This window comes from Sciurus vulgaris (genome assembly GCF_902686455.1).
Source record: "Sciurus vulgaris genome assembly, chromosome: 5".
Lineage (NCBI taxonomy): Eukaryota > Metazoa > Chordata > Mammalia > Rodentia > Sciuridae > Sciurus > Sciurus vulgaris.
The window spans coordinates 161,613,110-161,630,166 of NC_136465.1; the positions used below are offsets into that span (position 1 = coordinate 161,613,110).

A 17,057-nucleotide genomic window follows, 5' to 3' on the forward strand; every position below is an offset into this window, starting at 1 on the left:
ACTGAAAATATAAAAATATCTTCATCAGAAAAAAATGTTTCCGCAAGAAAGTTTTTCTTTTCTATAAAGAAGATCAATATTTTAAAACTACTAATTAATAATATAAACTGGAATTAGTGATTATGGAAAATTAATGAAAACATCCACGGCTCAAATACATTGGCTTTAATTCTTAATGGAAATAGCTTTTAAAATTTTATTCATTAAAACCAGTCTTCATTATACTTCTTGAATCTCTCATTTTTATTTCTGCAAATAAAAATGCATGCACACACTCACAGATTAGCAGGCAATATAAAAATAATATTTAGCTTTTTCATTTTTAATTCTTAAAAAGGCCTTCAACCATTCTTTTGGAGAAACTTGGGAAAGATGCTACATGTTAAACCCAAAGTTGAAATACTAACCATATTATCGAAAGTCTTTTAAATATATTTTCTTTATGTAATTAAGTAACCAGTGCTGACAAGCCGTGGTGATCAGTTTACAGGTTGGCCTTACTTAGTGGCGGAGGGCATTGATGGATGAAGTCTTCCACCCGAAATAACCACACCAAATGCATGCATTAATATGGGAACTTAATCCTGACTATCAGTCAGTGAGTCCAACCCCTGCTAAAGTGTCTTATTTGTAATGCAAATGATTTACATGTGTATTAAGTGTCCTTTTTAGTTGATCTGTCACTTGACTTGCCTCTTCAAGGTTTACTTGGATGAAGTGCATTCTATGTTTTTCCTATCTCAGGACAGAATATTGTTTTGATCATCCTAAATTTAGTGGATGAGTTAGCATTTGTTGTTTGAAAGTCCAATTGAAAATGACAAGAAAAGCCGAAAAACTAATAAATAAGGTGTCAGTCAGGCTGCAGAGCCTATAAAGTTAATTAAATTATTCTGACTGCTAGACGAGATGAAGTTTTGTGTTTTGACAACTCAATCGGATTGATTTTCCTTTTACAGAAAATGAAACTTTAGAGCTACATAGAGGAAAATATATGTTTAACTTAGACAATTATATACATATATATCTGTATCTTTTTTCATAAATCAGCACAGACACTAAAGTCTCTACGACCTTCTTCCACTATAAAAACACTGTTGATATGCTGTGTAGGAGTCCCTCTACCCCGGCCAGTAATTTTATACCCATAGATTCTTTGGTTAGTTTAAATTTGGATGGTGGGAAGTGGGAGAAAAAAAGGAGGGGGGGATTACTGATATATTTAAATTCCATCGAGGAAGTACAGAGATTTTTGTTGTTATTGTTCTCTTATCAGCAGAACTGATTTTTAAAGGAACTGTACTTTGAGGAGTTTTTCTTCTTGAAATCATTACCTTTTACTATCATTGATATCAGAAGACTAAGGAGTGTGGCTGTTGCCAAGCTGTTTTGGTCATGAGTACTTGTACCTTCTAAAGGAAACTGAAACATGCCAGGGAATCAATTCTCCATGGTCATTTCAGACCATCTGCAGGTTCCTCCAGTCCATACAGGTCTTCTCACTTCTTCCCCAGCTGGGAAAGCTGTGCCCAGAAAGGACATGGCCGCTTGCTGGAGTCTTGATAGGACATCAGGGCTGGTTTGGCACTCCTAGGATCTGGCAGAATCTGGCAGTTCTTCAGAAGAGACTGAGTTTTCTTGTCTTGCTCAACCATCTCCATTCTGATGGTCTCATCTTGGGTCTTGGGAGATCTGGTCCTTCTGAGGGGGAGGAAGGAGAGTGTAACTTTGGACTTTGAGGAGGAAGTCTAATAGAGATACTGAAGTCTTCTACCTATTAGAGGTAATTGGTCGACAGTCTTTACTTAGATCCTTTAAAATATTCTAGATGTCTGAGTGACCCTTTTTGGAAAAATAAAGAATTATTTTTCCTCTTTGGGCTCAGAATTGAACCCAGGGCCTTACCCATGCTAGGCATGTGCTCTACCACCAAGTCCAGAGAGTATTATTTTTAAGAAGTAGCCCACCTCCCATTGCCCTACACCCACTGTGTGTGTTTCCTTTGAAGAACAGTATTATTTGAACTATCAATTATGCATAAAAGGCCTGACCTACACTTTGAATTCATGAAGAACCTGATCAATGTACACAAATGGGGTGTATGATGAATCAAAATACAGCCTGTAATAAGAAAAAAAGAAAAGAAAACCAAAAATTAAAAAAAAAAAAACAAAAATTAAGTCCCAAGTTTTCAATTGTTTGAGTATTTCAATGAAATCAACACAGGTTTATTAAAATAAATTGGAAATCATAATCTAGAGTTTACATATTATTATATTAATACTATTATAATAATATATTATTGCATATTATTCCATATTACATTACTATAGTTACTATTATAATTATATATTATTGTATTCTTATAAACATATATTACATATTCATACTATTTTTAGGTTTTTATAGGTGTTTCACATCCGGGACAATAGGACAAATTGGGTTTATTCATTCTAATAAAATGCTGAGAGGAGATACAGAAGGAGGGTTCAGATTTGTGTGACTTTCCCACATTAACTTGCAGATAATGTGTCGTTTATGTGTCACGTATTAATTGAACACTTCTTGTATGCTAGTTGCTGGGAGTTCAGAGATGCACATGAGATGGTATCTGAAGGCCATCACAGTTAATTTCCCTGGGTTACACTTGTAAAGAATTTGCCTTTCATTGGAAACGTCTCTTTCCCAGTCAAAAAGAAATTTTATCAACATAAAAATAGAAAATTGCAATTGCCTTTCTTTTGGGGGTGGAATCTCTACTAGTTTAAAAAGACTATAGCTGACTTTTCAACCTATAAAAATGATTTCCTAAAATTTTATCTCTGCAGTATGAAATGATTACAACCATAAGCCTGGTTCCTTATCCTCCTGAGATAGTTGTTAACTGTTAAGATTCCGCAGAATCCAGAAAATTCTCTTCTAAAACACAGAGTTGAGACCTTATCATGAATTTTGCTTTTGGTTATGTGATGTATCCGGTTTCCTTTTATTTTATGTACTTGTTGGAAGAAAGTCATAGTTCCTCCTTAGCACTAGTGTGCCATTCAGAACACCTTGGGAGATTCATTTGTTTTCTCATCTTCTATGTGAGATTCCCTTCTTGAAAGCTCAGACATGGGGCAAAACACAGGTTCATTTATGATTGTCGTTTTAAGAAGTCATTTTGCAAGTGTAGAAGTCAAAGACTTGGTGTTAAGCTTACAGATATTTTTTTGTGTCAGCATACAATATCTATTCTATCGATCTTGAATAGGTGGGAACTTGGTAATGGACAATGGTGTGTGTGTGTGTGTGTGTGTGTGTATGTGTGTGTGTGTGTGCATATTCTCAGTCCAGAGAAGTTTTTCCCTTTCTATGTCTTTTTTTTTTTTTTAATACTCCCTAGAGCTTTTATCACATTTTAAATTTCTGCTGAGTCCAAAACGCATCAGAAGGTACAACAGCATCCATCACCTCTCCCCTATTTGCAAGCATGGCACAGGGCTTAGTCATCGTCAGAAAAGGAACCCTGGTGATAGGAAGCCTCCCTCTCAAATTTACTTACTCTTTGACCTTCAGTTTCCACCTGCATGAGACTAGATGGGGTTATTTCAAACAGCAAAATAATTTGTCTTTGAAAAGTCATGATATATAAAGAATATTACCTTTACCTTGAATCGAGCAGCAGTTAATCATATATAGGAAATAAAAAGAAAGAACAAGGGTGGAGGAATTTTCTCAAGGGCAACTCTTTTCCTCCAAACTTGGAATGGTTCACTTAGGCCAAGTTCCAGACTTGGATGAGGAATAAAGAAGTTATATGAATGAATACCACAATGTAATTTCCTGACCCCTCCCCCACAAAGAAAAGCTGCCTTGCCGCACTGCAGATTCATGGCATGGATTTCAGCTCTCTGTTGTTAAGAAGGAATACTCTTCGGCAAATGCACCCTGAAGGGGCTTAATACTTGGCAGAAACTTTCTTTTCAGTAGCCTGCTTTTATGACTGTTCATACTGCACCTGTTAGGAAGATAAATAAAGGACTGGCCAATTCTTTCCTCTGAAGCGCCCTAAATATATCGCTTAAAAAAAACTTTGGAAAAACAAGTTTGAATCCTTGCTTCTCATTCAGTAAGTCTAAAGTCTACCTCCCGTTCCCAGGCCTTTAAAACGGCAGTGAAGTCAAGGGTAAAAGAGTTGATGATGTGATCAAAGGCAGAGGTCAGGCCCACCAGCTGGTCTGAGGGACCCAAGAGAAAGGGAAAAAGTGAAGCACTTGTGATCCTTTATTATCTCAATGGCTCATTCATTTTGGCCATTAGACATGGCCTTGAAACATTTTCTTTTAGCTTGTTGGCACATGCCATTCATACTGTTTCCTTATTCTTAACAATTTCAAAGTCTAATTCTCCAACATTCATGTTGGAATGAAGCAGCCAGGCTGAAGCCTCTTTTTAAAAATGTTTGGGCATGGAAATAAATTAATAAATGATCTCTTTAAAGATTTGAATGAATATGAAATGATGTTTCTACATTATTATAAGAAACAAATGGATTCTTTTAAACTTTAGGGATTTGGGAGAGGAGGCTCTGTGAAATTGATGTTTTTTTTTGTTTTTTTTTTTTTTTTCGTTGTTTTGTTTCAGCCATAGAAAGTATCTTTGTTATTTTTGCTTAAAATCCTTATTATTACTCCATTTAAAAATGTATTTGGGGGCCTTTATGTAGATACCTAGAGAAGAATTTTGATTATTATGAATAATTACTATTTTTATCTGCACTCCCCCCTAATTAGTCTATGAAACCTGTATCAAGTGACATGAAGTACTCCCAGCAGCCAATGTCTTCTGCAGTAATTCTAGACCTCATCTCTAGACATGCTTGGGTGTGTTAAATCATGAAGAACAGGATTAAAGTTCTAGCAATCAAAAATAAGTAGAAAAATTTTAATTTCATGTGTGTGCCCAAAAATTTTAATTTTAAGATGTGGCTATGTCTTCTTTGTTTTTATTTACATCAGTTCTTATGGGAACACATGTCTTTTCTGGACTGCTTGGTTGGTTCAAAGTATCGCATGCTGGGGAAACTTCCTAAATACATAGAAATGTAGTTACTGAATTATCCCCTTCTGAGTTAGATTAACCATAAAGTAGCTATTGTTTATTCAAGAGCCATTTCCTAAAATTTAATAGCACAGTGATTTGAAAGATGAAACTAAAAAAGAACCAAGACTTTGTCATTAATTTTCTACATGCCTGCTAATTATTTCATAACCAGAGAGAACAGGCCCTCTGTCCCCATAGCTTTTTACAAATACAGCCCCTGAATACCCAAGTGACAATATGGTCTTGTCCCACCCAAGTCTGTGTGAGGTAAATAGGTTCAACTTTAATTCACAGAGTATGTTTGTACAACCACAAAGATAAACAGCAAGCCAAATCTCAGAATGTTCACATTCATGAGGCCAAGAATTTGTGGACTTTTGGGTGTGTTTCCAGAGTAAAATTTTAGATACTATTAGATTGGGGCATAGATTAGTTGATTTGGCAAAGGGAAGACCAGGTCCATTCCCTCTCATGCTTATTTCTCTCTCTACAATGAGATCACAAAAAGCTAACTGTAATCTGACTTTCATTATGCCTTTCAAGTCTAAATCCACTTTGATAAGACTTTTGCCCTTTTATACTCTCTTAGGAATCCTTTTATAGCCCAATTTGGCACATAAATGCAATATCTAAAATTATGTTTAATATGTCAGGTATTAGATCTTATAAATTTGTCTTATTCATTTTTTTGACTTGTATTTATCTCTTTAGGCGAAACATTTTTTTTTTTCTCTTCCAAAATCATCCAAATATTTCTCTAAAACACATCAAATCTTTTAAAAATTTCCTCGGGAATTCTTTGCTTTTATCAGGTAATAGCCTCTGCCTCCTATAAAATTTCATAATGGAACAGAATGTTCTACTCATAACTAGAAGTTCACCTATTAGTATCACTACATCTTAATTTCTCATGCTTACAGTTACATGTCTTTTTAAGATTGTTCCAAATATAGTATGCATTTTGGCTTTTTCTCTGTATTTATTGTCATATTAAACATAGCAACAAACAAGTTACTATGGAGTATTCATAAAACATTCTAGATAGTTCACATTTCAGCTGCACCATGTACTGAGTTACTGGCACTTTGTATGCCTCAGTTTCTTCATCTGTAAAATATGATTAAAACAGTACTTGACTCACTAAGTCTTTGTGAAAACTAAAATAAATCAGGTAAAGTGCTGAGAACTTACAAGAAAACCTCAAGCATTTTCCTCCCAAACAGGGAAGCCTTGATCTGTGCCACTCCAGACCCAATTGATTTTTTTTAAAAAAACATGAGATAAAGAGATAAAATTGTCAGATCTTAGCAAAAGATCTTATATTTGATGCTATGTAATAATTACAATATTTTAATCCTCTTCCTGTGTGGAATGACATCTTGAGTTGAAATATGTGTAATTAAAAAGACAAAAGAACAAGTTGATTAAGAGAGGGAAAAAGTCCTGTGGATTTAGGGAAATTCCACTAGACTGAAGCATGAGTCACTGAAAATTTACATATTCAGGGCACAACTAAGATTTCATCTATTCAGACCCTTAGGGCACAGACTTTGACATCACTTGGCCACAGTAAATGAATATGGACTTAATGGAATCATTTTGAATAGCTGGATTCTCTGCAGAGCGAAGAGTTCATTTTGTTCTGGCATCTGAGAACGTTATTACCTCAACCAATTTGGACAGAGACATTCCCAAAATGTAATGTATCACTCTTTGCTTCTAAAAAAAATAAAGGACAATGGATATAGCTTCATTTTGTCTTAAATTATAGATACCAACTATTGTAGTACACGACATCCCAAGAACCCAAATGACTTGCTTTTGTATCAAATGGGCTCATATTGATTTGTATTTTGAGTTTGTGTTATTTATAGCATTTCTGTTTCATCTTTTTCTGGAAAATTGCTGACTTCTTATTCTCATCAGTCAGTAGGTAAAGTTGCCCCCTTCTTGTCTGTCTTTGTTGTCATGGACTATGCTGTAGGTAACTAACCTGGTCAAGTAAGGTTCACCTGAGGACTAGGTAGGCTCCTGGAGAGCACTCACTTCCCAGGTTGTGAAATACAAGGTCAGCACCTGACAGTGAGCATCTTCATAAGTGTGGCTTCTTACACACCTGATCTCCCTCCCCCTAGTTCCAGGTTCTGGGTTTACCAAGACACAGTGGGGTTCTTCCATGGGTAATGCACAGAGAATCTTGGTTCATGGACCTTGAGTAGCTTCAGACAAATCCAGTTTCCTCTTCAGAGGTCAACTGCTGTTACCTTATTAAGTAACATTGCTAGACAGCCAAATACAAACAGGAGAAGCAGAATGGACGATATTATCTTTTTCTCTGTTATGCACAGATAAAAATAAGTTATTGCCCCCAAAATCCATCGTGTGGTTTTAATTTTGACTGCTTCATTCATTTTTATCAGTCAAAACTGCATATTTTTCTCAAGTGAGGTGTATAGCATGAATTTATTAGACACACACATGCACTAACTCACACAACCTTTTTCTAAGGAAGATTTGCAATAAATTATAAACCAGAAGTTCTCAAATTTTTTGGTCCCAGAAGTATTTTCACTGTTAATAATTATTGAAGAAACTGAACTGAAAAGCATTTATTATGTTTTTGGAAATTAAAATTGATAAGTGTTTGAAACCCAATAATATTCAAGCACACATTCTCTCAACTGTCAGGCCATTAATGCCATCACACATTATGTATCCTCTAGAGAACTTCACTCTATATTTGTGAAAGACTGTGAGTAAGAAAAGCAAACAATGTTTCAGCATTATTATAAAAGTAACTTTGACCTTGTGGGCTCCATAAAAGAGTCTTAAGGACTCTTGGGGATCCCAGACCGTTACTTGATAACTACTAGATTACCTCTAAAAATATGGAAATTCCTTAAATCCAGTGTATAAAATATCTGGACCCACAATTTATAATGAGTAGAGAGGACAAAATAGGCATATACTGTTAAAATATTAAATTAAATCTTGATTTATGTCCGAATTCTGTATTTCTGATACATAATCAATATGCCCAATAAGAATGCACTGTCATTTGTCCTTGCTAACTTTTTGGTGACACTTATAATTAATATAGTCAAAACTTCTCTTGAGTACTCTGTATGTGTCCATGCAAACAATATATTATATTAAGCATTTTCCACTGTGCTATTGTCTAGGTATATGAGGACCAGGCTGGAGCATGTACATAGGGCCAGAATTCACCATCATCAAGGAAAAAAATCTGATAGTGTTTATTGCCTATTTAATAGAAAAATAATCTTCTAAGTTACTAAAAGTGGCAATATAGGATTTGGACAGGTAAAGCCAATGTCATTGATGGTCATCATACATAAAACATACATACTTTATTTAAGCCTAGAGTGCCATTTTGAGAAAAAGCAATAATAATTAGCAATAACATGCAATTTTCTCCTCCACCTCATATTACCAAAGGATGGCTTTAGAATATTTATCTTTCAAAAACTTTTCCCCAAAAAAGTGACAGAACAAAAGCCACACTCACAAAAAAAAATTATAAACATAACATTTGATAACAGTTTATATTTTATGTTCTTCCTGTCTTTTCTATGGATCCATAATATATTCATACGGTATGGTATAATTATTCTTCCATGTTTTCAAAGAACTAGATGAAATTGCACACAAGGAAACATTGACTATTTTGAAGTACCACTATATTATTTTAATATATGTAATAATATGCAGTAACATTAGTATTATCATGTACTATAAAATGATGTATTATTTGAGATAGTGAGCCTATGGGAAGGAAAGGACAGAGTATGTCATTTTAGTGGACAGGCTCATACATGGAAAGAGAGGCAAGTTACTGCCTTTTAAGAGTTAAGACTTTTCCCCCTTCAAGCTACTGACCCTGGAACCCTTGATCGTTGAAAATAGAAATGGCCTCCACTGGAGAGAGCCAGCCATTTATGGAGTGAACTGGGTTCCCAGTGTTTCAGTAGCAGCACAAAGGCCACATATGGGGCTGTCTACTTCATAGCTGCCACCAGTGCACGTCAATTAGAATGCCTGGGCACAGTCTCTGCAGGCATGCCATTGGTGCCATACCTGTGCTTTTTACAGTAGGTGATCATAGGGAAAAATCCACTATAAATAGATCAAGCCCTTTGAAAGCATTTCAATGTTGCAGAGGAAGAGAAAGTCTATATCTATGAATTAGAAAGGATCAAACAACAGCCGCTCTTGCCCAAGAAGGAAGGAGCAGGCTTTAGCTCCTGGGTCAGAATGTTTTTTGTTTTTCAAAGCGTATCCTAATTTTCAAAACAGCTTTAAACAGCAGCTTACATATTCCTGCTCTTGAGACCATCCTGTTGGTATGTTTTCTAACAGGCATTGGATGGAGGACACAGAAAGGGGACCAAAAACTAGTTTTATTCACCTGGTAGGAAGGATCCACAGAATTTGCCCTTTGACTTTGAAGTTAGCCAAGGTATATCAGGACCTAATCTCAATCAATACCCATTTGCTTATTTAAGATTTAGAGAGCTTACTGGAAGTAGTTGCCTCGTGGCCATTACAACACAGCTAACCTGGTGGACATCAGAACTGATATGGTTGACTGAGAGTCATTTGCTAAGAACTGGGTGGGACAGGTTCCTTGACTCAGGTTGCTTCCCTGCTTTACCAGCCCCTATTTTAAAAGGATGAGATTCCTTAGAAAGGCAAGGGGTTTATTATTCCTGAGAGCCAAAACTGTAGCCCTAATTGCTCTCCTGCCCTTGTTAAGAAATGCAAGACATGTGTTGACAGTAAGACGAAATCTAAATGATGGGGTTTGGGCGAATGCCTGGGAGCCTTCAGCCAGCGGGAGGGAGACCAATGGAAGACATAGTGTTCCCTGTGGGTAACACAGATGAAGAAAGCTGCCCATGGAGTGCCAGGGGACCGTTCTTGATTTCTTGGCAGCAAGCAGAAGGGGCTTTGTGCAGGCCAGGAACAGCCTGCCTGTCAACTATATTTATGGAGCACCTGCTGTGTGGAACTTGAAAAGGAGGACGAGATGGGCCGTGTCCTCAAGAAGCTTGTGACCAAAGGAAAAAGAAAATGCCCCATCTACTGTAAACCTGTTAGCATTCACAACTACCTATGAAATGGGAGAGGATGGGTGACATGTAGGGCCCAGCCTTCTTACTCAAATTGTGGGTGGTGGACTTGCAGCACCAGCAGCACCTGGAGCCTATTAGAAAGGCAAAATCTGAGCCTGCTTTGACCCCTGGAGTCAGAATCTGTAGTTGGATGGGATCTCTAGGTGGCTCCCATGCACACAACAGTTGTGGATGCTCTAGAAGAACTGTTAAAAGTAGAGACTCTTGAATGTCAAAAGGGAGCCCAGTGACTTGGTTCAGTGATTAAACTGATACTCAAGGGCAGTTCATTTATCTGTGAGTTCCTTATGCACAGGAATCTCCTCTCTTCTTGACCATCTTTATAATCCCCTTGCCCTTGGTAACTCAATTGGAACTCAATGAACTCTCATTGCCTGAATGGTCCTGGGTACTCAATAGCCCGTGGGGCACCATGGACATTGCTGTTAATGAATGATTGTTATAGAGGCAGCCAATGAATTGGGGGAAATGTGCAAATGGTTTTTAGTGCAAAGCATTGCAGAAACTGAGAAAAAGGCACGAATTAGAGTGAGAAGGATGGGAGATCAGTTCCTTTGAGGTATAAAGGGACACCCTAGGGTCTTTACTTAGTGGTAACAGTTCGTTTTCCATCCAAGTCAAGAGTTGCTTGGTCTTTGCCAGTCCTGGTTTCCCATCTCTCCAGGTTAAGATGAATTCTTAGTTTCAAATGCCCAGGAACTGTTGGAGAGCTCATTTTCTCTTATCCTTTCTGGTCTACCACAATTGATTGATGGTTGATTGACCTTGTATGACCTATAATGCATATAAATTCCATCAAAACCAATAACTATTTCCATTGTAAAGTAGGGTTGGAGAGTCCTACTACCTCTTTCCAGTCCCCAGCTGCTTCCTCAGCCCCTACCCCAATCCCAAACATGTTCTAACACCATGCAGCTCATGGGCCTGGAGATAAGACAGATCTATAGCAAGGTGGCATGTGCAGAAAGACATGGGTATCTTTTACACAGGTGCATCTGAGTAAAAATTATGATAATCATGATGATAACCATGAAGTGATAAAGCACATATGACATTTCCAGTGTCCCCTGCCCCTTTTAACTCATTCATTCCTAACAACCACTCCTAAGAAAGGTTCTGCTGTTATTTTCACTACAAAGATGAGGATATTGGGGTGCACCTCACTCATACAGATAGGGAAACATCCATATATGGCTATGTGGCCTTAAGAATAAGACCAATTCATTAGGGAAAATGAAGTAATTATTCATTTCTTCTGCCTCTGTTAAAATGAGCAACTAAGAAGGGAAGTTCAGGGCACTGGCTCTGAGTCAGGCTGACCTGGGCAGCTTGGCTTCACCCTTCATGTGCTGTGGGATCTGCAGGGCTTCAGTTTCCATCTGCAAAACAGGGATAATCATAGTCCTAAAATTATAGAGTTAAAGAATTATAAGAATTAGGGACTGGGGATATAGCTCAGTTGGTAGAGTGCTTGCCTTGAATGCACAAGGCCCTGGGTTCAATCCCCAGCACCACAAAAAAAAAAAAAAAAAAAAATTAATATAACATAGGTCCTGCATCTATCTGCTGCCAACAAGTTGCTAACTTTTTATTCCTTCACTGGCTATAAAGTAATGGGGATTCTGTGATTTTAAAAAGGAAAAGTTTACCTACTTATCAGTCAGGCATACATTTTCCAATTTCCATTTCCTGCAACCATCCTACAAATGTCTTAGCACTAATAGCTTGTGTTTCCAAGTTTGGATTATCCGTTAACTGTTAATGACCAACATTCTGTGGATTTGGAGGAAGTTGAATTAAACCTTTAGATTTTCATTTTGGTTTGAGTTTTGGCCTAGTACATAGATTGTGGCCCCTACACACATAATAGAAATGAATAGAAATGAAGGATTTATATTCAGTTTCTGTGTCTAAGATGATTCTAATTTATTTGGTTAGACTCCACAGTTGGTCTTACTTGAATTTTAAGCAACCATTGTTGCTCTTACAAAATGGGCCTTTGCAAATAGATTCTATGAAAGCATGGTCAACTTGATAGTTCACATACAACCAACAGAGAAGCCCTCCTAAATTCTTAATTTACCATGCACTTAATGTGTTTTCAGAAATAAAGCAATACCAGGGAGATAGAAAAGGAAGGAAACATTTTTGTTTAATTGGGAAGCAAAAGAGACATAAATGTGCTGAGACTCCTGAAAAATAATTAGAATCAAGAAATAGTATATTGTGGTGGGGTCCAAAATGTCAAGAGAATAAGGCAGAATGGAATGGAATAATTAGCTCAGAGAGCCTTGAGAGAAGTACCCAAAGACCAAGATTGTCAAAGGAAAGCAATGGGAATAGCTAGTGCTGTTAACGACAGAGCTCTTTCTACCTGCCAGGAGCTGTGCTATGCATTTTGCATGGGAATGACACCTTTGGGGTCATTTATTATTATTTCACAGATAAAGAAACTGAAGCTAATAGGGATTATGGAATCATCTGATATTATATACCTAATAAAGCCTACAGTCAGAATTCAGACCTGGGTCTGTCTGATTTAGCTGTATGCAGAGAAAAAGCAGAAGGTCTGATGGGGAAATGAAGAAGAACATCACTTTTTTTCAGGGACAGAAAGGTGAGAAGGTGAACAGAGAAGAGAGCTCTAGAATAGAGGAGCTACAGGGCACTACAGAGGGAGAACAAGGAAGTGCCCACCGACAACAGCGTCAATGCCAACCTGGAGAGAGTACCGACACCAGTAGGTAACAGACCTGCTCAAGTAGAAAAACAGGATGAAACAGAGTGGCAGGATAAATCACTTCCGCAGTCATGAAGGGGAAAGAGACCAGGGGCAGAGAAAGTTGTCTATAGAAAGAGCAGGATAAGGGCCCAGGGCATTGTGCGACTGTGGCTCAGTCTAGAAGATAATGTGTCAAAGAAACTGGCTTCTCGCTCTCAGTATTCTGATATCTATCCATGTGCTTCAACAACTTGCCCAAAGCCAAGCTGTCAATATTAGATTTCCACTTCTGCACTCAGATCTCTGAAAATAAAGTGCTTGGACAGAGGGTTTCATCTTCTGGTTGACGATGGCCCTATGATACTTTCCATGATGTGCTGAAGAAGCGAGAGCATATCTGTCCATGCCACCTCAGGGACACTTGTGTTTTCGCTCTGTGAATTACATCACATCCTGCTGTACCATCTTCTGCCAGCCTGTGTGGTTATATGGTCCCCACCTGCTTGGGTTATATACTCTTTTCCCCTCTTTAGTAAATAATAATATACTTATTTATGGTCATATAAATATTCAAAAACAGTCTTTTTAAACAAATAAACCAACAAATTGAAGTTTGTACCAGGCATAAAATATTAGTGATGAAAAAAAGACATTGTTGCCACTTGGCAGCTTGTATCCTTTGCTCTTGGTTCCTGTTACAGTACAATCCATTCATTTTTCTATGCTCATTTCAGCCAGACAAGACTAAAACTGGATATTCAGCCTAAACACAGTGATGACTCTGGCCAAACTGTTTGTTGCAGGGTAATATTCTGCCCACTTTAGAGTCACTCGTGAAAAAAGGATGTGAAAAAAATCTCAGACACTGACCAAAATAAGGCTCCTAGGAATTCCACAATGAGCCTGTAGTACAAACCTTTTCTGTCTTTACATTTTACTTAATGATCAAGTGGAAAATTGTTTTAAAAGAAATCACCCTCACTAACTGCCTCTTCCTGCCCTGGAGTTGAAGCAGCTGGTTCACTCACTAATTCCCAGTTCTGGGTATCTGCAGGGATTAAGAAGGAGAAATTTCATGCTCTTTGGCCATGGGAATGCCATTAGCTACCCGGAAATCATATATTCTTTAACAGAAGTTTCTTTCACAGGCTTTGTAGCCCGATTGCTCTGTAATAGTGGATAGCCAAAGTCAGGTGTGAAACTGCAAAACCAGAGCTTTGAAAAGTTTGAATACGCATAGGTAGAAATCTAGTGCACGCATGTGTGCTTCCAGAAAGAACTATGAGAAGTTACTGTTTCCCAGTGAACAGTAGCTTGTTTTGTAATAAAACAAAGAGCTACAGAGCCAGAGGACTTTGGTCTCCTCATCTTTCAGAAAGCGTCTCTCACACAGGTAGGACAATGTTAGATATACTTTGGTGCCCTTGATCTCTGGGGGAAAGGGGTCTCTTTCTGCACTGAGCTCACGTTAGACTCTATGAATGTGCCTGCCCCACTACTGGGACTCATTTCATTCTCACGGCAACCCTACACATACAAAATGGGTGCCTTGGCCTTTTCTACAGAGTGGGAAATAGGTTTAGTACTGTTATTAAATGCCCTGTCAGTGGCCGCCTGAAAGGACAACCAAGTGGCAAGATACCTGGGTAACCATTTAACGGTGCTCTTTCCATTGCTCCTCTCTTCCACCTTCTCGAAGTCTCTCTAATACCACTTAGGTCTCCAACTCACACCTTACACTTCATGGGTCTCTTGCTGCCGCTGGATGATCCTCTGTCAGCACACACAGGTTAGATGGCATCCTGGAGTGGAGAGCATCCTGGGAATACGGGAAGCAGATTTTCTTTTTTAGAAGTGAGCCTAACGCTTCCGTTATTCTTTTTACTCATAGAAAATGAAGTGGCGGCCCCAGCTCCACCACCTGAAGGTGAGTGCAGACCTGCCTCCCATATTCAGGCTGCATAAGCAGAAAGTCTGTCCCAGCATGACTCGGCTTCCACTGGTGCCGGGAGCTTTAACCTAACTCCTACGGAGACCCTGGACGATGGTGATAAGTTGGTAACAAAAATAATACATTGTGTTTCTATAACCCTTTAACATTAATCTGATTTGAATGATATTTCATATGTGTATTATGGGTGTGATTTATTTATTTATTCTTAGGGGGGATGATTATTTTAAATTCCTTCAAGTAATGCACAAATTATTGCTATGCCCAAATTTAATATTGGTGGAGGCTGAAGGATTTATGGAACTCTTCTCCATAAAAGTGAAAGTCAAGCAAAGCTTACCTTTTTCTCGTGAGAGTGGGGAGTAGATCCAGCTGGACTTGGAAGATCCCGACTTGAACTATTATGACTATAGAGTCACCACTGGGCACCTCCAGAAAGTCCCCAGAGGAGTTTCCTGAAAGGTTTAGGGGACTTTGAGGCTGGACATCAGGACCAATTTATTGAATTCTTAGTATTCCATTGTCCACCAGGTGGCAACAACAACAAAAAAAGATGAATCAAGAGATCCAGAGAAATCCTTAGCAGGTGAACACAGTGCCCAGCAACATATAATACATGAAGTCTGTTTTTACGCATGCGTGGACCAAAGGAAGAGAGCATAATTGGAAGAATGACAATCCAAAGTAGACAGTTAAACCCCCAACACGGCCCTTCAGAATGATTTATGTACCTGCCTTTGCCTAAGAATCCCCAAAATAGAAGCAACCAAAACCATGTGCCTTTCCCATGAAAACACCAAAATGCTCTTTCTCATCACTCTTCCCTTCTAAAGAGGATGAGAAACTGGCAATTATTCATTGGGTATTTGCCATGTGCGCAGCCCTAGAGGGTGCTCTAACACTTGAGAAGGATGCGGAGCTGTTTATCAAAGGCTTACTGATAGCTAGGGGCAAACATTCTGCTCCGGATATGTGTGGAACTTCAAATAAGAAACATTACCCTATATTGTTTGTTTGCAGCCAAGTAAAAAGTGAAATTCAACCCTGAGAACAACTACTACATTACAGTGTTAGCAATGCTGTAAGAAACCCCTAAGGCAGTATGTGATGAAACCCAAGTTACTTGAATTGACAATGTGGTATGAAGTGGGGGAGGGGGGGCTCTGCAGACTGGTTCAACCCAGGTGAAAGCAAGAGTTGAATGAGGACTCAGTTTCTGGTCTTTTTGCATGAAAAATTTATGAGGGGATTATGAAGCTTTTCCATCCTGGACAGATCGTTTTTTTTCAGAGCACGGTTTGAGAAATCCAGCTACTCACAGAAGCCCCTTTGTCCAGCTAAGAATACTAGATTCACATGCTGAAATTTAAATAGTGTAGAAGAATATTGCTGTGTCCAAATGAATGAAATGGACTCAGAGTCATATGAGTTCAAGCCAGGGTAAGCTCAGATTTACTTTCCAGCAGATCTTGATGTTAAAATTGGTATAGATGTGTGACAAGCTTCTTAGGATCTTCTCCCTTGGTATGTTCTCTTGCACATACAGATTGATTTAGGCCAGCACTGGGGACACTGAGAACCTACTGATCATCACAGATAAACCTTTCCCTCTGTTCCTTCAGATCAGTTGCTGTCACTAGATCACTATAAATTTTCTCTTATTATGCCACATTTCACATACATTGCACAATATTGACCTCATGTAGCTAAAAGGTCTCCTCTCAAACTTTGTTAAAGTTGTCCTTCATAATTAACTGAAATTTGGATCTGCAATCATCAAGATAGAGAATGCAGGCTTGAAACAGTTATTTTCTTTCATATACCACAAGTCAGATACCATTTGCAGGTGTCTTAAACTAGAATGATTCTAAACAGAGAAAATGCAAACTAGATGATCTTGACTGATCTTTCCACTTCTTTTATATTGTGTTTATTGCCACTAAACCTAATCCAGAAGATTCATATGCACACCAAAACATTTTCTTTGAAACTATATATATTATACCTGCATATTTTGTATCTTCCTATAATATTCAAAAGTTCACACAATGGGAACACTTTATATGGTTCAAACTTCTTTAAAAAAGTCAATCCCTTATTAGGATCTAAAATGAAGTAACCCACATATTATACTCAGTTCTAC

General features: G+C 38.0%; 1 protein-coding gene across 5 annotated transcripts in view; it reads left to right on the forward strand.

Moving 5' to 3' along the window:
- Window positions 1–17,057, forward strand: part of MYBPC1 (myosin binding protein C1) — an 83,103-nt gene that overhangs the window by 810 nt on the left and 65,236 nt on the right. For all 5 annotated transcript variants that reach the window (XM_079141364.1, XM_079141361.1, XM_079141365.1 and 2 more), the window contains exon 2: window positions 14,855–14,890. In XM_079141364.1, the coding sequence (XP_078997490.1) occupies window positions 14,855–14,890 (36 nt within the window). The remainder of the gene's footprint in view (window positions 1–14,854; window positions 14,891–17,057) is intronic.